This window comes from Chroicocephalus ridibundus, chromosome 23 (assembly GCF_963924245.1).
Source record: "Chroicocephalus ridibundus chromosome 23, bChrRid1.1, whole genome shotgun sequence".
NCBI lineage: Eukaryota > Metazoa > Chordata > Aves > Charadriiformes > Laridae > Chroicocephalus > Chroicocephalus ridibundus.
In genome coordinates this window covers 6025897-6048218 of record NC_086306.1, presented here as the reverse complement: position 1 = coordinate 6048218, position 22322 = coordinate 6025897, and the positions used below count along the sequence as shown (strand labels likewise).

The 22322-nt window shown below is 53.0% G+C and overlaps 2 protein-coding genes across 3 annotated transcripts; both read left to right on the top strand.

Moving 5' to 3' along the window:
- Nucleotides 1-2374: 2374 nt before the first annotated feature.
- Nucleotides 2375-17352, top strand: RAB11FIP1 (RAB11 family interacting protein 1). 2 transcript variants are annotated; one of them, XM_063358744.1, is made up of 6 exons: nucleotides 2375-2784; nucleotides 6255-6700; nucleotides 7155-7950; nucleotides 8910-11231; nucleotides 12420-12525; nucleotides 14448-17352. In XM_063358744.1, the coding sequence occupies exons 1-6, from the start codon at nucleotides 2438-2440 to the stop codon at nucleotides 14664-14666; spliced, it is 4236 nt and encodes a 1411-aa protein (XP_063214814.1). In that variant the 5' UTR covers nucleotides 2375-2437; the 3' UTR covers nucleotides 14667-17352. The 2 variants fall into 2 exon arrangements, with proteins under 2 accessions (XP_063214814.1, XP_063214815.1); XM_063358745.1 differs by lacking the exon at nucleotides 8910-11231.
- A 1123-nt stretch (nucleotides 17353-18475) lies between these two features.
- On the top strand, nucleotides 18476-22208 carry BRF2 (BRF2 RNA polymerase III transcription initiation factor subunit). Its single transcript, XM_063358635.1, has 4 exons — nucleotides 18476-18659; nucleotides 19689-19748; nucleotides 20109-20430; nucleotides 21109-22208. Exons 1-4 carry the CDS (start codon nucleotides 18506-18508, stop codon nucleotides 21833-21835), a joined length of 1263 nt encoding a protein of 420 aa, XP_063214705.1. The 5' UTR covers nucleotides 18476-18505; the 3' UTR covers nucleotides 21836-22208.
- The last annotated feature ends 114 nt before the right edge of the window (nucleotides 22209-22322 follow it).

Sequence of the window (22322 nt, the reverse complement as noted above, 5' to 3'; positions counted from 1 at the left end):
GGCCGGCGTCCCGCTCTCCTCCGTGGCCATGTGCTTCGTCCCGCTCACGGCAGAGCTTTCCCTGCTCCAGGGGGTTGGGGATGTCCCTGTTCCCCATGGGACGGGAGGGGAATGGAGTCCCCCTGCCCATCTGGGGGTTTGCAGCACTCGACGCAGTGTCCTTCCCTACGCCTGCCCCGCATCAGGGTGCTTGGGGCTGCTCCCGGTGTGTCCCGAGCTCCCTTGGCCTCCAGGACAGCGGCCGGCACCAGCAAAAATGCATTTGCTGCAGCTTTTCCCTGCAAAGTCGCCCCAGCTGCGTGCCCGCGGCCCCCCCCAGCAAAACCTGTCCCTCCCCTGAGGGTCCCGAAGGTGAACCTGCACCGCAGCGAGCAGGGCAGAGGGTCCCGGGGAGCAGGGGACGGGACGGGATGGGGTGGGGGGGCAGAGCTCCCCCAGGGACACCTTGCCCAGTCCCGCGGGGGGGGCGGCAGGCTGCACGCTTCGCTTCGGGACCTTGCGGTGTCGTTATTCTAAATTAATGCAGGAAATAGGCCTGCGGGAGTGTGAGGAAAAGGGCGAAAAGCCTTTTGCTGGCGTGACGGCTGTGCCCCTGTCATTAAATGAATCACAGGTTCTCACCGCGCCGGGTGTTGGAAATGGCATTTCTCCTGCGAGGCTGTTTTTGGAGAAGTGCTGGTACTTTTCCAGCAGCCTCAGAGCAGGTGACGAGATGGAGCTGGTGCTGGGACAGGTCACCCTATAGCCCTCCGGACTGCCTCCCCCGCCGCACACCCCCCGCCTGTAGGCACAGGCTCCTGTGTCCCCCCAAACCTGCACACAGTGTCCTGTGCAGACACCCCCAGCCCTGCACGTGCACAAAACACCCCCATACACACACAGAGCCCTGTGCCCATACAGCTGCGCGTTCACACGCCTGTTCACAGCCCCTGCACACACCCCCACCCCCCATACACACACCTGTATACACACGCACGTCCATTCACACACCCCTCTACGCTTCTGTACATGCCCTCACCTGTACACATGCACACATGTGGACATACACCTTTGTACACACCTCTACACCGCCACACATGCATGTAGACACCTGTACCTAAACCTGTACACACCTGTACACCCCCGCACACACACCTACACAGCTGTACCTACACACCTGTGCACACTGGTATGCACACACACCTGTACGCCCTTGTACACTCCTGTACACACTTGTATGCACACAGCTATACACGTACAGACATGTACACACCTGCACATACACCCCTGCACACACCTGTACACACCCATGCATGCCCCCCACACCTGTGCACCCATGTACACACTTGTACATATACACCTGTATATACACACCTGTACATACTCCCCTGTGCACCCCGTACACAACTGTACATACACACCTGTACAACCCTGTACACACCTGTACATACACACCTGCACACACTTGTACATGCTGCGCACACCTGTGCCTACCTGCACACACCTGTACACACACCCTTGTACACCCCGTACGTGCCACACACCCCTGCACACACCTGTACACACTCATACATCCACACCTGTATATACACACCTGTACAACCCTCTGCACACCTGCACACACCTGTATATACACCCCTGTACACATCTCTCCATGCCACACACCTGTACACACTTGTACATACACACCTGTACACACACCCCCGGACACACCTGTATATACACGCCTGTACATGCCACACGCACCTGTACATACCTGTGCACCCCTGTCCACACCTGTCCACACACCCCTGCACACACACCCCTGTACGTACCTGTACACACACCCCTGCACACACCTGTACACACCTGTACAACCCTGTACACACACACCTGTACACACCTGTACACACCTGCACACACACCCCTGCGCACACCTGTATGACCCTGTACACACACACCTGTACACACCTGTACACACTTGTACACACACCCCTGCACACACACCTGTATGACCCTGTACACACACACCTGTACACACTTGTACACACACCCCTGCACACACCTGTATAACCCTGTACACACACACCTGTACACACCTGCACACACACCCCTGCACACACCTGTACAACCCTGTACACACACACACCTGTACACACCTGCACGCACACCCCTGCACACACCTGTATAACCCTGTACACACACACCTGCACACACCTGCACACACACCCCTGCACACACCTGTATGACCCTGTACACACCTGCACACACACCCCTGCACACACCTGTATAACCCTGCACACACCTGCACACACACCTGTACGGCCCAGGCCCCGCCCACCGCCGCCCGGGCCACGCCCACTCGCGGCCACGCCCACCCCTGCCCCCGCCCCGCGCTCTCGCGAGAGGGGCGGGGCGGGGCAGCGCACCGGGCCGCGCACCGGCCGCTCCGCTCCCGCTCCCTCCCGCTCCCGCCGCCATGTCGGGCCCGGGCCCGGCGCCGGCCTGGGCGCCCACCCACGTACAGGTGACGGTGCTGCGGGCGCGGGGGCTGCGGGCCAAGGCGGCGGCGGGCGGCGGCGGCAGCGACGCCTACACCGTGATGGCGCTGGGCCGCGACAAGTTCTCCACCTCGGTGGCGGAGCGGTGCCAGGGGCAGCCGGTCTGGCGGGAGGAGGCCACCTTCGAGCTGCCGCCGCCGCCGCGACCCGCCGCCCTCCGCCTCACCGTGCTGCACCGCGCCCTCGTCGGCCTCGACAAGTTCCTGGGACGCGCCGAGGTGGATCTGGCGGCGCTGAGGGCCGACGGCGGCCGCCGGCACTGCAGGTGGGCCCGGGAGGGGAGGGGGGCTCTGGGCTCACTGGGGGCGGGGGAGAGGGATGGGGGGGATCTCTGCCCCTCGGTGGCCACGGAGGGGGAGGGGGGGGGTCTGTGCCCTCGGTTGCTATGGAGAGGGATGGGGGGGGTCTGTGGGTCCCAAAGGGGCCAGGGAGAGGGATGGGGGGGGTCTGTGAGTCCCAAAGGGGCCAGGGAGAGGGATGGGGGGGGTCTGTGAGTCCCAAAGGGGTCAGGGAGAGGGATGGGGGGGGTCTGTGAGTCCCAAAGGGCCCATGGAGCACGATGGGGGGGGTCTGTGGGTCCCAAAGGGGCCAGGGAGAGGGATGGGGGGAGCCTCTGGGTCCCACGGGGCCTGGGGAGAGAGGGGTGGGGGCGGTCTGTGGGTCCTAAAGGGGCCATGGAGAGGGATTGGGAGGGTCTGTGGGTCCCATAGGTGCCATGGAGAGGGATTGGGGATGGTCTGTGAGTCCAAAGGGGCCACGGAGAGGGACTGGGGGTGGTCTGTGAGTCCCAAAGGGGTCAGGGAGAGGGATGGGGGGGTCTGTGAGTCCCAAAGGGGCCACGGAGCACGATGGGGGTGGTCTGTGGGTCCCACAGGTGCCATAGAGAGGGACTGGGGGGGTCTGTGAGCCCCAAGGGGGCCGCGGAGAGGGATTGGGGGGGGTCTGTGAGTCCCAAAGGGGCCACGGAGAGGGATGGGGGGGGCAATCTGTGTCCCACAGGGGCCGGGGAGAGGAATGGCAGGGAGGTTCTGTGCCGGATGACGGCCATGGAGAGGGATGGGGGGGGACCCTTTGGGTCTCACGGGGACCAGGGATTCTGGTGGGGGACCCCTGTGCACCATGAAAACCCCTGAGCCCCACGGGGGTGTGGGGGAATCTGTGGCGGACCCCTGTGCCCCACGGGGGTGGGAGGATCTGGTGAGGGATTCCTGAAGCCCCATGGGGTGACCCCTTGGGGCAGAGTCCCTCCTGGTGTGGGGTGGCCCCCATAGCTACAGGGTGCCAGCCCCGCTGGAAGAGGCGGGGGGTGCTGCGGCTGCCGGGCTGGCCTGGGGAAACGTGGACAGTGCTTTTTTGGTCAGTCCTGCCTCGTGCTTGGGTTTGATTTTCACATACTTACACGCGAGTGCTGACAGCGCACGCTGGGAACAGCCCGGTTCACCCAAGAAACTTAATGTATTTAAAACACCTTCCAACAGAGAATGAACGCAGGCTGCAGCCAGCTGTTTGTGTATTGTTCTTAATAAATAGTCGGCAGAGTGTAAGCATGTGTAAGAGCAGATAATTCAGCGTTATATGGGCCGGCTTCACTGTTGTCAGCAGGACACTGAGCTGGGAGACTCTTCCTTTAATGCCGAGTCCCAGCTCTGTGTCATACTCCCTCCTTTGAACATAAACACCGGGACGGTGCCCTGAAATCCCAGGGGTGGTTACTGGGAGGGTTTTACTGGGAGTCAGCAGCCTTGTAATGTGGCCGGTGAGTCACCTTCCTTCTCGCTCACCTTCCTCCTCTCGCTCACCTGAGCGGATCCAAGTATTCACGCCGGCTTGGCCAAAACTGAGGTCTGCGTCGCGTTTCTTAACAAAGCCATTGGCGCTTGCGAGGCCTTAATTATAACCTGGCTGTCATTAAGGTTGTGTCAAGCGCTAATGTGTTTACGCTGTGGAGCACGGTGTGCGGCGTCTAGGGAGCCAGCCCTCCGAGACAAGTGCTGCCGGCCTTCTGGGCTGGCTTCTTTGTGTCCGGACAAAGGAAAATAGAGGAAAGGGGAGAAAAAAAAAAACAAAACAACTTTGATGTTCTGTGAAAACTTCTGCTATTTCAAGTTGTTAGTGTCATCCCCCCAGACCTCAATTTTCTGTTTGAAGGCTGTTTCTTTTGTCATTGCTTGGCTGCCGTGGTGACATATACCTGTAAAGGGTTGGTTTTATTTGGAAAATAAATGCCTGTTGATTGACAGGTGCACAGTAACATAATAAATTAATAAGATTTTATATTTTGTAGTCTCGGGGGGAGGTTGTCAGTGCGTTATTTACTTTTGGCCGCAGCCGCGTGATTCTCAAAGCCACGTCCGTGTTTCGGTGGGAAGCTGCCTTTCGCTGAACACACAGTTTGTATTTCGGATGCTGTTGAAACAGGGGCTGCTCTTTCCCCGGGGCAGAGAGTGAATTGTTGTGGCACCGTACGAGCGCAGGATGCTCCTAGAAAAATCACGCGGTTTAGAACAAAAGTGCCCAGTGCTGGCTTGCATTAAAGGCAAAGGGTTTGCGCTTCCCTTGCTGTTGCCGCTGCGGGACCTGGCAGAGCCTGACGTCTCATAAAGTCCCTTCCCTGGTGCTGCTGTCCTGTGACTTCAGGTGTGAACACCGAACTGTAGCGTGGTGCTCCTGCTTTCATTTCCTTCTAAAGTGTTCCTCCGCAGCAGATTCCTGAATTCATCTCCTTCAGCTAATCCTCATTAGTTTTGAATTTTCTCTGAAGCAAATTAATTGCCTTTTCCCCTTCTCTTTCGTTGCTTCCAGTGCATCTTCAAAGAACTCAGTGCAAATTTGATGGAGCGGCAGATTTGCATGCTCTGTTCTCTTCTTTTATTTCCCGTACCAGCTGATGAGGAAGAGGAAGCTGGCATTTTCCAGGCGGCTTTTCCTATCGGTTCTGTGGAGTCGGGAAGTCTGTGGCTCCAGTGATAGACAAAAAAGTATTGGTGTGCAGGGCTGATAATTTTCTTTGCCGGCCCTAACGTGGTTTGAGTGTCATGAGTGGTAATCGAGCATGCATGGTAGCGGTGTGCGCATGGTGGACTTGCAGTTTAGGACACCCGAGCACTTACTTGATACGCAGTGCATAATATTCTAGAGATGCATCTCAGAAGGGATAAGGCTCTGTCTGTAACCAGTGTCCTTCCTGGTCACGAGCCGGTAGGGGTGTGTGGAAATCCCCAGACTCTGAGGCTTGGTTTGCCTCTCGCTGTGTTGATTAGGGGTTCCTGACTTAAGAGGCATTAAGATAGCAACTGAGAAGCAGCTGGAATGAAAGGTATGAGGGTGTGTGCGAGCTGTCTGGTACCAGTGTCTCTCTGAGCCTCCTTCTTTCCAACCCACTTCAAAGTCCTCTGGGAATTTCAGAAGCCAGATAAAATGACAGAAGAGAGTGGCTGAGCTGAAATACAGGAATTCCATGTTGTGTTTCTTTTTTTTCTTCTTTTTTTTTTTTAACCCTTCCTTGTTGGGGTTTTAAAACAGATTTTACTAATAACTTTATGATAAGAAATGTTTTCCTTGGCACCTGGGGCCATATGATTATGACATGGTTGTACGATTGAAGGCTTTGCCTTTTTTTCTTTTTTCTCTACACTGTAGGTTATTTGGTTTTTAAAACATAAACACCCTTGTTGTTCTCAATTACCTGTGCCTCTCAAGAACTTGTTTGTGAAAGAAATCTCCTTGTGTCTGCAGGTGGTACAAGCTTCGCTCCAAACCAGGGAAAAAAGAAAAGGAGAGAGGGGAGATCGAAGTGGATATCCAGTTTATGAGGAGCAACATGACAGCCAGTATGTTTGATTTGTCCGTGAAAGACAAGTCTCGCTCTCCCTTTGGCAAGCTCAAAGACAAGCTCAAGGGGAAGAGGAGCAGTGGCCTTTCCGACACGGCGTCGGTGATCATTCCCAGCACGACTCACTCCCCCGCTGACAGCGAAGATGAGTCAGTTGAGAAGGAGAAGGAAAAGAAGAAATCAAAGTTCAAAGCCCTGTTTTCCAAACCTGGCCTGCAGAAGACGTCCCTCTCCCAGTCCATGTCAGTCCTGCCAACGCAGCCCGTCACCGAGAGGGTTCGGCTGCGGCCCAGCGACTTCCAGTCACAATGGGACGATGAAGAGTCAGACGCCTCTCCAACCTCAGAAAGTGAGTATTGGCACCGATGGGCACAAGGCCTTTCTACAAAGGTGTGCTTGCACTTTTCACACTTTTTAAACTGCTGGTTAAATTCTTCCTACTGAACGAATCCATAGAAAGTCACTTCTGTCCGTGGTGGTGAGAACACACGTAGGACGTTAGACGCTCACGGCTAAGCTTACCTTGGGCCAGCATAGAACCGGTGGGGCTGCGGGAGCGATGGCAGCACGTGTTGGCGGTGCAGCTGCAGTGAGTGATCTGTGGTGGTTTTATGTCATTGAATGGCGCGTGTGATCCAGCGTGCTGGGGGCTGGCAGTGGTGGGGGACCCAGAAGGTTTGGAAGTGGCTGGTATAGTCACACTCGCGATGTTTCTGTTGCTGCAATCCATCAATGATTGTGATGCACTGAGGGTGTCAGAGGAAAGGATGTTCTTGCATGTTCTCCCCGTTTATTTTTTCCAGGAGCCTTTGGAAATGCCCTGGAAGAGAAGTCCTCTCCTTCTCTTGTATTTAAGTCTCGTAAAACAGCAACTTTGGACAGCAGGCAACTAAACCAAGTAACCACTAGCCACACCAAGAAAGAAGGGCTCTCTTTGTTCAGTGGCCTTAAATCCAAAAGCGATCCTGTTTCCAAGTCCAGTCTGTGTATCAACGGCAGTCACGTTTATATGGAAGAGAGCACGACGAAGGACAACACTCCAGCCTCTTCCCCCTCTCCTCACAACTTCAGGAGGAAGCAGCTCTTTGCTTCAGAAGAGAACCTGTCTTCCAGATCTGCTAAAGTTCCTGAAGAGACGGGAAGAACATCTCCTAGTCATGCTTTCTCTGGGTCTGCGTCTTTGGAGACCTTTAAATCTATGACTTTGCCATCGTACAAATTGCTTAGCAGTGAAGAATACCTGGAAACCAGCGTTCCTCCAACTGTTGAGGTTATTAAAGAGACGAAAAAAACGGACCACAAAAAGTCTGCCTTGCTCTCCCTGGTCACAGGGAAGAAGGAAGCAGTGAAGACCAGTGATGCTGAGAACATTCCCGACAGGACCCTGCTGGAAGAGGAAAACAAAGTTCCAGAAGAGAAGAGTGAACAAGAGACCAAACACTTTGAACTTCCAGCAGATTTAAGCAGAGGGGATCCTTCAGGAGACAGACGCCGTGCAGAAGACGTCTTTGCAAATAAGCAACCGCTCAACCCTTTCGAGGAAGAACCGAAACCTGAAAAAGCTGCTGCGCCAGCAAAGACCAAAGCCGTGAAGCCCAGGTCAGTGGCGTTTATTTCGGAGGCTGACAGAAACAGCGATGTGCAGGCTTTGACCAGGCTGCTTCCTGCCGCAGAGCAGCACCTCTCGCCCTGGCATCCTGCCTGCGGCTGAAGCCTCTTGCTCTGCAGGGTACCTGGTGGGTTTATGCTGCCCACTGAACCCTTTGATAACAAATAATAGCTCTGTGTTCTCTCTCGGTGTGAAAAAGAGATTAGTATAGAGATGTTCCTTATAAGTGATGCCGAGATACAGTGGTTCTCTGAGCGCAGGCATCTTTGCAGGTACTGTAGGGGTGATGTTTCTTGCTGGATCTTTTGCAAAAACTAACATACTGCTGAGCTGTGTGGCTTGAATGTACCCAGGGGCTGAAACACCAGTTCTAACACCTCTGCTTTTCTCCTCTGTGTTTGGCTGTGGTCTTCAAAAGTGTTCATCTTGGAGCCCTTCTGCTTTTGGCATTACTCATAGCAACGTGAGGGACATTTCTCTAAATTTGTACATAAGGCTTTTTCGGAAATTCTGCTCCTTTATCCTTATATATATAATGTGTGTGTTTTTATATATATATATATATATATATATATGGGTGTGTTCTACTAATAAGGCTACATTTTGTGTCTGTCTCTAACTCCTTATTTTCAGTGCTTCTCATGTTTAAATGTCTTGCATATGAAGTGTCTTACATACTAATAAAATTGCTTGGGGTGCAAAAAATGAGATGGTGCTTAAAATCAGGAGCCATCTGCAAACTCTTCAGCAGAAGCGTTCTGACGTACATTGAGTGCTTTGTGAAGACACGTTTAAGTATGTAAAGTTTGTCAGATAGGCTCTGAGGTCTCTTGCAAGTATAATTCCTGTCCGGTTTTAGGAGTTGATGGAGTCTGGTGCTAAAGCTTGTCTGTTCCTGCCTCGTGTTGCATCCGCAAGTGACATGCGAGTTTTTTGTCCCTTTTTGCAGACTGGGCGTGCCTTCAGAGGAGAAAACCAAAGCCACGCTTCCTACTCTTGCACCTGATTCCCTTCCTGCTTTTCTTTCTGTACACCCTATCAGTAGTGACAATAATCCTTTTGTTTCTAAAATGGGGCAAAATGTCCGAGTGGCAGACTCTGAAAACATTACTAGTTCTCCTGCATCTATTACTTCTCCTGCTTTTGCTGCAGAGCTTTTACATGGCAAGAACCCCTTTACTTCTGAGTGGGGCAGGGCATCCGCAGCCCTGGGTTCTGAAGGCATTGCCCGTCTCCCTTCACCCCATCCGCTTGCAGCCTCTGTTCCCAAAACGCCTCTTTCTGGGCAGGTCTCTGGCAGTGGTAATAATCCTTTTGCTTCCGAATGGTGCCAAGGTCCTAGAAGCTCTGATGCGCAGGCTTCTCGGGGTCTCTTTTGCCCACACGCACCTTCTCTCCCCTCTGATTGTCATTTTAATAACAATAATCCCTTTGTATCCAAGCTTGGGTGGGAAGCGGGTGCGCCAGGTTTCATAGCTGTTGCTAGTTCTTCTTTCTGCCTTCCTTGTGATGAAGACTGTTCCTCAGCAGAGCACCCTGCTGAGCTGCAATACTCTGGTCGCGGTGCTTCAGGGAGTTCTTCAGATGTGGCTTTAACTAGTAATGTCAAAGCTGTATCAAAGCCTCTCGGCACCCTTTCTGACAGCCCTGGTCTGGCTCCAAAGAAGCAACACGATTCTCCCCAGCCTCAGGTTGAGACTTCTTTGAAAAGAAGCAAGTTAGGCTACGGGAAATCTGTGTCCTTTCTCCTCAGTGAATCGGAGGGTGCTACATCAGGTGATGAGGATTTGGATGGGCAGGAACGCGAAAAGCAGTGCTCTGATTTCAGTGAAATGGTATTGACGGGTTCAGATGCAACCGGAGAGCGAGCAGGGTTTGCTCACGAACTGGAAGCGGGGTGCTACCCATCATCAGAGCGCTCTAGTGACAGCGTAGGTCCCATCCGGCATGGCGAGACCACTGTTCAGGGTGGTGAGGAAGTAGGTACTATAAATACTGAAGCCTGCACAAAGGGCAGCAAACACTTTGCATCTCCCTCGGAGTGTAATAATAGCCTTTTCCCAGAGAATGGGCCTGAGCAGCCACCTTCCCCCGAGAGTGAGCTGAAAGAGACGCAGATCTTTGGTGAAAAGAGACAGGAAGAACGTGCACCCACGTTAGAACCCCAGGTGACTCCACTTGATAAAAATGACTCATTTTCTCAAATAGGATCTGCCAGACCAACCTCGGGAGCTTGTGCACTGTCCCCTGGGGAAGGCGATGTAGGGAGGGCTGGCAGTGAGGTGTTAGTCACTCCCAAGCCAGCACCACGGCTCTCTTTAACGCGGAAGAAGTGCCCACTGGTTTCTCAGGCTGATGAGTTAAGTGGTGATGTGCCTTCTTCAGGTGACGGTGTAAAATCTGCGCCCGGGCTCCCATTACACGTTGATAAAGCCTCAGATGCTCATGGGTGTTTCCCCCAGAGCGGCTCGTTAGAGACTGTCACTCCACCAGCGGTGATCAGAGATGACAGCACTAATAGGCATTTAAAAAATGAAGGTGACAATGATTTATTTGACTGTCTTACAACTCTAAAGTCTGCCGTTCCTGTTACCGGAGACCGTGGTTTGAAACTGGCCAGTCTTCCAGTTATTCCGGAGGGAGGCTCGGATGACGAGCTGCTGGGTGACTGCCAGGAGAACCACGGCGTCGCTGCAGGTGATAAAAACATTTCAGAGACTGCAAAGCAGTCCCTGGATTTAATGCCTTTGCATGAAGAACTGTCAGAGCACTCTGCTAGCTCTGCTGCAGCCCAAGTAACCCCGGCTGCTCCGGGAGGAGGAGGAGGTGGAGGAAGTACTCCTGGTGCTTGCAAGCCAAGCAAACCACGCGTGCCGCCTGCCAGAGTGGATGTTCACAGTGTCAATAACTGGGTAGCTGACTCAGGCTTAGGTATGACATCTCATTCCAGGGAGCGTAGTAGTCATTTTGAGAAACAAGAACTGAAAATAAGTGCAGGTGTTGAGGAGTGTGCAGAGTGCGACTTCTTTGAGCCTTCTGTTTCCTCTTCCTCCCTGTCAAGTCCTTCCCAGCCCTACTCTTCCTCTCCTTCTCTCCCCTCTGACACCCCAAGTCATAGAGCAGAGTCTCCGAAAAAGCCAACAGCCGAGGGCTTCGCAGATAAAGCAGGAAATTCTGGCAAGAAGAAGCTTCTTCAGGCATGGGTTTCACCCTCTGAAACATATCCTAACCAAACTCAGCAGAGTGGTGAAACCGTGTCTCCTAAGCACAGGTGAGAGAATATGGGAAATGCACAGCGAGTATCTCAGTGCTGATGTGAGCCTTGCTTTTTCTTCCTGCGAGCGCAGATCTGTCTCTCCAGGGGCAGGAATTCACTGCGCTTTGCAGCCTTAACTTCCTATGGCCCATGGATTTGTCGGGCCCTGGGTCTGTCACGTCAGCGTAGGATCATTGCTGGCACCAGATAAGTCTGTATGGCTAAAAAGGATGCCCAGAGCACTCAAGGGCACCTGCCGTTCATCACAGCGCTACCTCTTAAGGAAAAATCTTAGGGAAACTTGGTCACAGTTTAAGAAATAGAGTCATTTCATCAAACTGGGGAAATGAACTGCAATTCATCCACTTTTCAGAAATGGGAGAATGGTCACAGGAAGCCTGATAAACTGGGGTGCTTCCTCGGACTGGGCTCCTGAGCCTGGAAGTGAGTCGCAGCCAGCGATGCAGCTAAAGCCTCTCTCTCCCAAGAGCACCTGGCTGCTTTCTGGAGCAGCCTGTGGCCCTTCCAGCTCACTGGGCTACCGCTGCCCGAGGAGTGGTGCCACTGAGCTGTCAGTCCTCAATACTTTATCTGCAGAACTCCATCCGGGGTCTGGGACACTTCTGGGCCAGCATTTGCTGAGATACGAGTAAAATTTTCTTCCTGTATTAAAATTGGCAGTATAAATCCTCCTCAAGCAAATGAAGATAGCGCTTTTCGACAGCTTATGGCGTAAGTTCAGATTGGAAAAGGCATAATACATGCTTGTCCCAGGGCAGTAGAAGTATTTCATATGTTGCAAGAACCACAAATATGTTCTTGTTAGGAAAGTCAGGCTCAAATACTAGTGCGGGAGAGATCAGAGTAGCTGCCGCTGTGTTCTACCTTCTCGTGTGGACCAACCTGCCTTTGCTTTTGTGATACGCCATTCAGGATATATTCCCCTTGTTACTGCCTCTTTATCTCCAATGCCTTAAGTCAATAAAGATAGTCGTAAGAGAACTGGAGTGTACTTATAAAAAGCCTGTGGCTTATACAGAAATGCCTTGTCTTCCCGAAGCTGAATCTCTTATCTCTCTGGAGATAGAGAAGGGCAGGAATTTTCCCCGATTTCTTGGTATATTTGCTTTTAGTCTGAAGGTCTGTGTAGTGCTGGTGTTATATGTGCTGCCTAAATCACATGAGCCTGTTTTAACCTTGCAGACTCCATCCTGTGAAGCCAATGAATGCCACAGCAAACAAGTCTCAGAGTCAAAACCTGAATGTCATCAGCACCATGAATGAAAAGCTGCTGGAGATGAACGTGAAGGTATGGAGGAAAGTGGTACTTTAACCCAAAGCTTAAGCAGTAAATTGAACAGAGTTTGTGTTTTTGAGATTGCCTAGGCTCATATCTCTCATATCCTGAGCAGAAAAAGAATAGTGGTTATTACGCCTGGGGTCCATGAGCTTTCTTTTCGTCAGTCCCCAAAGGTGGGAACAGTCTTTAAATATTTGTTTTTCTTGCGAACTGATCTGTAATAGAATCGGTGCCTCTCGTTTGCGGAGGGGTTTCTCGGTGGAGAGGAGCACGGGGTGCTGCCTGGTGAGCCATGCGGTGACAGGAGACGAGTGACTCGCGGGTGGCGCTGCCCCTGGAAGATGGTCCCGTTGGTGACTTGTGGGAGCTGCCTGACTTGCAGAGGAGATTGGGCAAATTAGTCACTGTTTATTTTCAGACGTGGTTAGTCCCCGGAGCTCGTTTTCACCCTGAAATAAGGACACGGCTCTTAAAGCTGAGAACATGGGGAAAAAGTAATCTCAGGGTGGCTGTTGCCTTGTAATGTGTTGCATTAATATCCTGTGTGGGTTGAGAGGCCGGGTGCCTGCCGTTAAAGCACGGCAGCTTTTTTTCTGAGTGATGGTGCAGCTTGCATAATCACTCAGATTTAAAGGAGGCTTTTTTGCATAATCTTGGCCTCAAAAGAGACCTCCAGGCTTGAGGCGTAGCTGAAAAGTCATGTTGATCAGAACAGCTAGAAGCATCTCCAGATCAGTGGGGAAAAACCCTGGGTACCGTTACTGTCTCTAAGGGTTTTCTGGGGAAAATGAAGTGTTAGTACCCAAATAGCTGGAGTGCCTCCTTCTGGTGTACGTGGAAAAGGAGAAAACGCGTGTTAAGTGATTCAAACTGACATGGTGCTATTTTGAATGAGTTGAGAACTCGTAATTAGTGTTCTGTGTGGTGCTCTGATTGCACATAAGAAATTCTGCTTGATGTAGTCACACGAGCCCATTATTCGCCCAGGCTGACGCTGATTTAGCGCCTGAGAAGGCAGAAGCTGCTCAGTACCTGTCAAATTTCCTTAAGGGTCAAAACCAGATTTTTTGGAGAACCAGTGTTGTGGTGAGTTTTCACAGTGATAACTACAGTAAGAGGGAAATGCCAAAGGCCTAGGTGTGTTTTTTCTTGCCGTTTAACCTGAATTTGGCTTTCCTAGTCTTTGGTATGTTTTAAACAGTAGCTGTCCCGGCACTCGTCAATAGGCGATGGTAGCTGGTGCGCGGCTGTAACCTCCAGGCATCTTCGCTCAGCTGGATGGGCTGCTGCCTGGAGTCAGCATGACATTCTTTTAACGTAAATTGCAGCAGAGCTGAATTGCAGAACTGACATTATGCAAAGATTTTATGCTAAAACTGATGCCTGGTTACCATCCATAACAGCGCTCTGGCTCTGAGCCGGCCGTCTCTTCTGGAGAAGGCTGCCCCAGCTCTATAAATCGTGTCTCTGTGCCAGAAGTTGCATGCACTTACTTTGAGGCAGTTGCTTTTTTTTTTTTTTTTTTTTCTCTCGATACTTCCAAAGAGCTGTTCTGCATTCCGGAAGTGCATGGGTAAATAGTGTTTTGTATGAATTTTTCCAGGCAGGGTTTGCTAATGGCCCGAAAGGCGCTTTGTAGCAGAGATGCGGGCTGGGCTGCCTCCCTCTCCTTGGCCATTGCGCAGCCTGCCCTGCTTCATCCTAAAATGCCAATGACTGATGTTCCGAAATGTCCTTTGGATGGAACTTATTTTTTAAAAAATACGAAGCACAGTAATACTTGTGAAGAGCAGCTGTGGGTCTGCAAATGCCACCCGTAAAGTTGTTCGTTGGTGCTTGAAATTCCACAAGGCAGCGACCAGATAGCGTTCTGTTGCGATTTTGAAATGCCCGTATGTCTGTAATGACCCTGCCTTTCTGCTCTCTCAAAGAAATATGATCCTTCAGATCCTGCCTATGCTTATGCTCAGCTAACACACGATGAGCTGATCCAGCTGGTCCTGAAACAGAAGGATGCAATTACCAAGAAAGATCTCCAGGTGCGGGAGCTTGAGGACTACATCGATAACTTGCTTGTCAGAGTCATGGAGGAAACCCCAAACATTCTTCGGGTTTCGATGTCTGGAAACAAAAAAGCCGGGAAGATGTAAAAGCTCTCAGGCAGTTGGTTGAACAAAGGACTGAATTCCCAGCGGTGGAGTTTGATTAATAAGGAGATGACATGAAGTAGGTGGTACCGGTTGTGCTGCCCACAGAAATGACCTCTTTCCTCTTTCTGCCTTGAGCAACTCTCGGTTTGATTAGTAGTTATGTCAGGTCTTGGAGATGGAGTCCAGAAGTGGAGTCAACTTACCATATTTATTTTTTGGTTTCTTTCCATTATTTGGGAAGATTTGTTCAGGCATCTAATCCAAAGGCTGATTGCGATAGGAAGGATGACGGGTTTTTGATGTGTTTTGCTTGCCAGCAAGGCACTGATGATCCCTTATGAAGATTTTTTTTTTTAAATGGTTTTGTTTCGTAGCAGCTTTGGTAGGTCAATTACTCTTCTTTTCATATCTTAAGTTGTAGTGCAATATAAAACCTTGTACAGTAGAGCTTGAGGATTTGATTGTTCTTAAAAACATAGTAATAACTCCACTGGAGAAGTCCAAAGATGTGTGCTTCAGACCAGGGCTGGGTGGGCTGTATTTTAAAAGGAATTAGTGCCCTAAAAGTTATAAACCTGCAATTTAAACCTTAGACTGTAAAGGAAGAAGAAAAGCTTAGTCTCATAAAGTACATATTGCATCAAAGCGGTTCTCCAAGGGGAAGGTTTACAGGTGTTTTTGGTATAGGAAACCTGGAGGTGTCATGGTACGTGTGTCTACCACAGGAGTGGTAGTAACGACTTGGGGCCAGAGGCTGTTGAAGGGGTTTATGGGCTCACGCCTGGCTTGGCTGGAAAGGGGTGAGTTTCTCACTCAGTTTTTCCACAGCAAAGCACTTTATTGAGGGGCTAGACGAGCTGGATTGACTATCAACCTGTTAGTACTCTGCTTACTATTGTCATTAAACACTGAAATCTACCGGAGACTTCTCAAATACTGTATTTTTGTAGTGAAGAGTAGTTTAATATATTTACCTAGAGATGTATACATTTATTTGAAAGTTCAAAAAATGCTGTTAATTACATTTTTATTACTGTAAACTGACTAACTACCAAAGTCTGGAGCTTTTCTGACAGAGCTGTCCTTCACAGGAAGCTTGAGTTGAAACGAGCCTTAAGCGTTAAGAGTCTTCTAAGACTTCGGGTACTTTTTTCCTAATTTTATTTTTACTTGAGCAGATATCTTCAGTGAAGGGGTTATTCCTTCTCTACTGTACCCTCTTCTGTGAATGAAGGGTGTGAAATGCAGAAGGTCTTAGTGGCGTCTTCAGCTCTTGGCTGGTGGTTTTAATTTTGCGTGGTACTGGCTGGCCTTACTGAAAACTGCTGCTGCTTCTCGTGCCTTGAAATAGTGAGGAAGATGAAGGATTAATTTGTTTCCTCCTTGTGCCTCAGTGGATCTCTGGAAAGAAACGGTTGCCTATACCTCACTATAATAAACTTGTCTTCTAGACTTTATTCCACAGCTTTCTGATGTTCTAGGTCAGAGAGTCAGAAAAACCGGTTGTGCCTTTGAACGGTGACTTAACGGTTCAAAAATGGTGTTACTGGTGGTCGTAACTGGACACGTGGGAAGCAAGGCTGGACTCTTGCTTTTCGCTGCCCTCATTTTAGAGCAATGTGGGCACTGCTGAGTGGCTGCCGAAGGTACCGCGGTGCTGGGTGCGATGCTTTTGGGGCGTGGATTTTATGAAGTTCGGCTCATGTGCATTCCTGTTGGCAGGAATGCGCATCTTGCAGTTACACACACACACAAACAAAGCGGTAATATGCTGTCTCCTTGGAGATGAAGCCCTAAAACTTCTACTGTCCTCTCCTGGCAGCCTTTTTTTGCCAGTTACAGCCATGTTTGTTGAGGTGGACCCTGGGCTGTGCCTGGCTTTTGCCCCTGAGGTTGTTCTCGGTGTCGAGCTCCTGCCGGAGCAGCCCGGGCGCTGCTGCGGGGTCCTGCACCAGCCACGCTTCAGCGTCCACGGCCGTGAAAGCATCGCACAAACCTTGTACCTCAGGCTTTTATTGGTGATACAAGTTAAAGCCTTTCTTTGGTGTTAAGGGGACTGGCATTTTATGTCCAGCCAGGTGCTTCACCTTGACTTTAAGGGCCTGAAGAATCAAATGTATTGTTTTATTATTGAAGGATCTGAATGTATTTTTCTGTGTTTATACTGTCTGCTTTTAGCCTGGGTACCTATTTGTTTTTAAATGCCTTTTGGTTTCATAGAACACTAAAATAAAAATACCTGACATCTAGCGTTGTTCGGATCGCTTTGTCTTTTTTTCCAAAAGAGCAGTTTCAAAAGGGCCTCATACCCTCCTGGTGACCAGCTCTGCTGCCAAAAACTCCTCATCCTCAAGGTATTTTTGGGCTAGTTCCATCCCTGCCAGCTCTCAGTGCAGGAAGTTCATGGTAAACACCTCGCAGGGTGGGGAAACCTGATGGACGAGCTCATCCGCATCACGAGAATTGAGAGTTTCTGTAAAATAAATGTGTGAAAGGTTTGCTGGCCAGGAGCCAGCACAATCGCCCGGGTCTCTGATTGTAATGGCCCTCAGATTGTGGGCAGCAGATGACAAGAGGAGGAAATCAGCCTCCTGCTGTCTCGGGGCCATTTAGCCTGAAACCCATCTGCGCCCCAGGAGTCCTGAGTGTCGTCATCGCCCGCAGCCGCCTCTGGGGATGGAAGGGATTGGGGGGGTCGCATGGAGCCCTCCAGAATCCTGGGGCTCAGTGGGGATGGCGATGATGAGCTGTGGCTGACCAGTCTCCCCGTGGGAAGGTTTCCATGAGTGTGGGGCGAGGGAGCGCGTTGTCCCCTCCGTCCCTCTCCTCTGCTGAGGGAAAAAATCTAGTTATAAACGCACGCGGGAAGGGCTGGGGTCTGTTAGGAGTTTCTACCTCCTAAAGGGTAAAAGATGGGGAGGGGGAGCTGCTTCTTTTGAAAATGCGTTTTGCTGTAACCAATAAATCTGTAATCTCTCTGTTTAGTTTGCATTTTTGCTTTTCCATCCTCCTTTAGTTTTGCAGCTAATACTTTTAGGAAGGAGCATTGACCGGAGGCAGGAATTGGAATGTTTCTTTGCGGGCTGTGCTGCTTGAAACTCTTTCTCAAGGCGGTCCTTCTAGGCGGTTGTGCTGTTCAGTTCAGAAGATGTCCCCACCCACCTGATATGATGCTTTGTCGAGGCAATTCCAGGCCATGGAAAGGGCTCTGTGTTTCCAGCTCAGAGCGGCAAGGCCCGATTTTCAATTACATTCATTATAGGCCCTGTCAGGTTCTGCAGAACGCCGCGGAGGAGCCAATTAAGAGTTTTACAGATCAGCAGCTTCTCATTAAGAAGCTCTTCACAGAAATACAATGGTTTTTATTTCTTATAAATGTGTGTCACCGAGCGTCAGGCCTTCAGTTCAGCTCTGTGCTGGCAGAGGGCTCCTGTCTCCCTCGTTCTTTCTAGTGTCTGTGACTGGGACCGCTCTTTTTAGCCTTAAAAGGGGAAGTTGCGGCCCAAACCACCCAATTACTTACATGATAATTTTAAGGGCACAGCTCGCAGCACTCCCTGCCGGCACCGCTGAACAAACGGCTCCGCCCGCCCGGAACTCGCGGCGTGCGGGGCTGCGGCGGCCCGGCCGGACCGGCGGCGTGGGCGGACCGCAGGCTGTGCCGCGATTGGTGGGCTGTGCCGCGCCGGCGCCGCGATTGGCAGGCGGCGGTGCGCCCTCCCCCGAGCGGTGCCGCGATTGGCGGGGGGCGGTGCGCCCTCCCCCGAGCGGCGCCGTGATTGGTGGGCGGCGGTGTGCCCGCCCTCCGCGGTCCCCCCGGGCCGGTGGCGGCGGCGACAATGGCGGCGCGGGGCCGGTGCCCCGGCTGCGGCTCGGCCGCGCTGGTGGAGGACGCGCACTACGCGCAGCAGCAGCTGGTCTGCGCCGCCTGCGGCTGCGTCCTGGCCGAGGGGCTCCTCACCACCACCTACGCCGAGGAGGAGCACCTGCGAGGTGCGGCCCGGCCGGGGGGGGGCGCTGCCCCGGCGGGGAGAGCGATCGGCCTGGGGCAAAACTGGGAGAAAACCTGGTTTTGACCATTCTGAGTCGGTCCGAGCGGCGAAGCAACACCCGCACAGCCGTGTTGGCCAGCCCGGGGGCCTTTGGGCTCCCGCAGCCGGTGCGGGGGTGAGGGCGGGCAGTGCCAGGCCCTCCCGCCCTCGGCCAGAGCCCGGCGCGGCTGTTCCGCTATAGCGTCAGGCCGACAGCACTTCCCTGCCAGGTTTTAGGCTTGGGAGCGGCGCTGTGCTGCCTTGGGGCATTTAAATATCTTATAAGAAGGACAGGGAACTGCTGGAGAGGGTCCAGCGGCGGCTACGAGGATGATGAGGGACTGGAGCATCTCTCTGCGGGGGAAAGGCCGAGAGCCCTGGGGCTGCGCAGCCTGGAGAAGAGCAGACAGAGGGGATCTCATCAATATCCAAAGGGCGGGTGTCAGGAGGATGGGGCCAGACTCTTTTTAGAGGTTCCCAGCGACAAGACAAGGGGCAACGGGCACAAACTGGAACACGGGAAATTCCGTCTGAACATGAGGAAAAACTTATTTTCTTTGAGGGTTCCTGAGCCCTGGCACAGGCTGCCCAGAGAGGTGGGGGAGTCTCCTGCTCTGGAGACATCCCAAACCCGCCTGGAGGCGTCCCTGTGCCACCTGCTGTGGGTGACCCTGCTCTGGCCGGGGGTGGGACGGGGTGATCTCCAGAGGGCCCTGCCAACCCCTGCCATTCTGTGATTCTGTGATAAGAGCAGTGGCGTAGTCCTGAGGCCATTTGCTCATTCTTTTTGTTGACAAGCGATGGCTGGAAGGGATCTTGCTCCTCACTGTTACGTACCCTGTGCTGCCAGCTCTAGTTTAGTGGCCTCAAAGACCTGTCAACTCTGATAATTGAAATCCAGTACCAGGGCATCTGGTTGCCCAAAACCTAAATGACACTGTCCCCCAGAGTCCCTGCGAGACCATCTGGCCTAACACTGCCTGTTTTTCAGAGGTGGCGTATTCCCAGAGCACTGGCCAGAAAGAGCAGCTGAGCCGCTGCCTGCAGCGAGGTAAGAGCTTGCTGTGCAGTTTCCTTCCCACCCCGATTCTCTCTTGTTGCTACTCTGGTTTGTTTTACATGTTTCTAATGCTCTTTAAAATGGCATAAGGCTTCAGAGTTGTCAGTAAAGCATGAAGGCGGCAGTTAATTCTGCCGCCAGCCGGTGCCTGCCGTCAGCAAGCTGCCTCACCTGCACGGAGGGACTTGGTGCAGAGGGACACTCTGCACGCTGGCTGCAGGAATGCAGGAGCTGGGCTGCTCTCGCACCTTTGCCGGGGGCAGGGTGAATGCTGGCTGCACCCTGATGTTGAGGGGAGGTGTGTATCAGAAGCTGCTTGAGCTGATCTTTAAGGGCGGTGTCTTCTCACAGGGATCAGGCGGGTCCAGGATCTCTGTAAAGTCCTCCAGCTCCCGAGGGTGTTCGAGGAAACGGCCGTGTCGTACTTCCAGAGAGCTCTGCAGCACCCCTCCTTCCACCTGGTCAGCCTGGAGAAGAAGGAGCTCCTGGGGGGCTGCTGCGTCTTCGTGACTTGTCGACAGCACAACTGGCCTGTGACGATGGGGACGATCTGCTCCCTCCTGTACGCGAAGCAGGAGCTGTTCGCCAGCGTCTACCTGAGCCTTCAGAAAGAGCTTGAGCTCTCTGTGCCGGCCCTGAGCCTGGCGGATCTGGTGAAGACACACCTGAACAGGTAACGGGGCCCCTTCCCGGGATTTCAGAGTCCTGCGTTTGACGCCGGGGGTGGAAAAGCTTCTGAAAAGCAGCTGCGGCCAGGGCGGAAGTCCACAAGCACGCACAGGGTGACCTGTGCTGTTACACCGGCACGTTGTTGCCGAGTGCACTAAGGCAAAACCAGATCATCTGGAAAAGTATTCCCTCGGACGGCTCGCAGCCCTGCGTGCTAAGGGGGGTCAGATCTACCGGGAGCCCGTGAGGCTGGATGGTGGTACTGGTGCAGCAGCATCTAAAATCTGTGGTCTGGGAGTGCACTCTGGTGACAAACTTCATCGAGTTCTTGCTCCAGCCAGTGACCATAGTACTGGAGGTGGACGTCAGCAGGACTGGTGCTTGCTGATGGGCTGCGGGGAATAGCCCATGTGAGAGCCGGGGTTTTTACAGACTGTGATGGCTTTTTTGCCTCCCTTGTCACAGTCTGGGCTGTGATTCTTCTCTTCCTGCCCCTTTCTCCTGAGTTTGGAGAGGGCAGTGAGGCACTTAGGTAGGTAACATGAGCAGAAGCCCATCGCAGGGGCAGGGTGTGTTTGTCCTAAAGGACCTCACTGCAGCCAGCTCCCGCATTGCGCCGGATTGCGGCGTGGTGAGCCTTCCCTCTGCCCTGGTGCTAACGGTGGCCTCTTCGCTCTTGCAGTTTTCAGCTGTTCCAGCAGACAGCCGACGTCCCTGCCCGCTTTGTGGAGGATAAGGAGAAGATGGTCGCCCGAACGATGCAGATCGTGGAGCTGGCCAGTGAGACATGGCTGGTCACCGGCCGGCACCCTGTTCCCATCGTCACGGCGGCGGCTTTCCTGTCGTGGCAGTCGCTGCAGCCCGCCGCCCGCCTCACCTGCACCTTGGCGCGGTTCTGCAAACTGGCGGGTGTGGATCTGCCGCCACCAGCACACCTGAGGCTGAAGGAGCTTCTCGAGATCCTCCTCAGAATGGCCTCCCAGCTCGCCTGGCTGAGGGTGTTTAACGTGGACAAGAAAACTGTGGTCAAATACATCGGGGACCTGCTGCAACACCGAATTTTCCTGCTGAAAAATGCCTTCTGCCTGGAGGACGGGGAGGAGCAGCGTGCTGCGGCCCTGGGCGAGGGCCCCCCAGGCGAGGGCTCTCCCGGCTCTCCTCCGGCGGCAGGAGGGGCAGCGCAGGAGGAGGGCTGTCCCTCCGAAGGGAAACGCCAGCGTGAGGACGGCCCGAGGCCCCTGCTGCCGCCCTGCCTTATCAATCCCAGGAAGAGACTGCGGACGGCAGCCCCGAGCCCTTCGGCCTCTGCCATCACCGGCGACGAGCCCATCTCCGACAGCGAAATCGAGCAGTACCTGCGGGGCCCGGAGGAGATCCGGGCTTTCAGGAAGGCCAAGGCCTGGCCGTGAGGATGGTCGCCTCCGGCATGGTCCGGAGGATGGTGCTGCCAGAGACACTGGGGCAGCAGGGACTGTGGGACCAAAAGCAAGAAACCTGATGGTGACAGAGCCATCGCGCGCTGCAGGGACAGTGGCCCACGGGAGCAGGGTTGTGGGGAAGGAGCGGGCTGTGTCCCGTTTCATGTTCTGGACCAAAACGGGGCTTTTTATGGAGTAACTGTTTTGGGTTACGTTCTGTTTCTGTTAGAAATAAAGAGAAGGGCAGGCGCCGGCACTGTTTTCTGGGTTCTCTCTCAATGCAGCCTCTGGTAAAAGGTGTTTTGGTGCATCCCAGTCCTGCGGGGCCGTGCCATGAGCGATTCTGGTGAGTCTGTGGACTTACGCTGGGGGGGATGCCCAGGGGAAGGTTGCCAGCACCTTCACTGCTGCTGGTTTTCCGCAGCGCTGCTCCAGCTTCTCCGGGGCCGTCTCACCTTCTTGTGCTTCACCTCCTTCA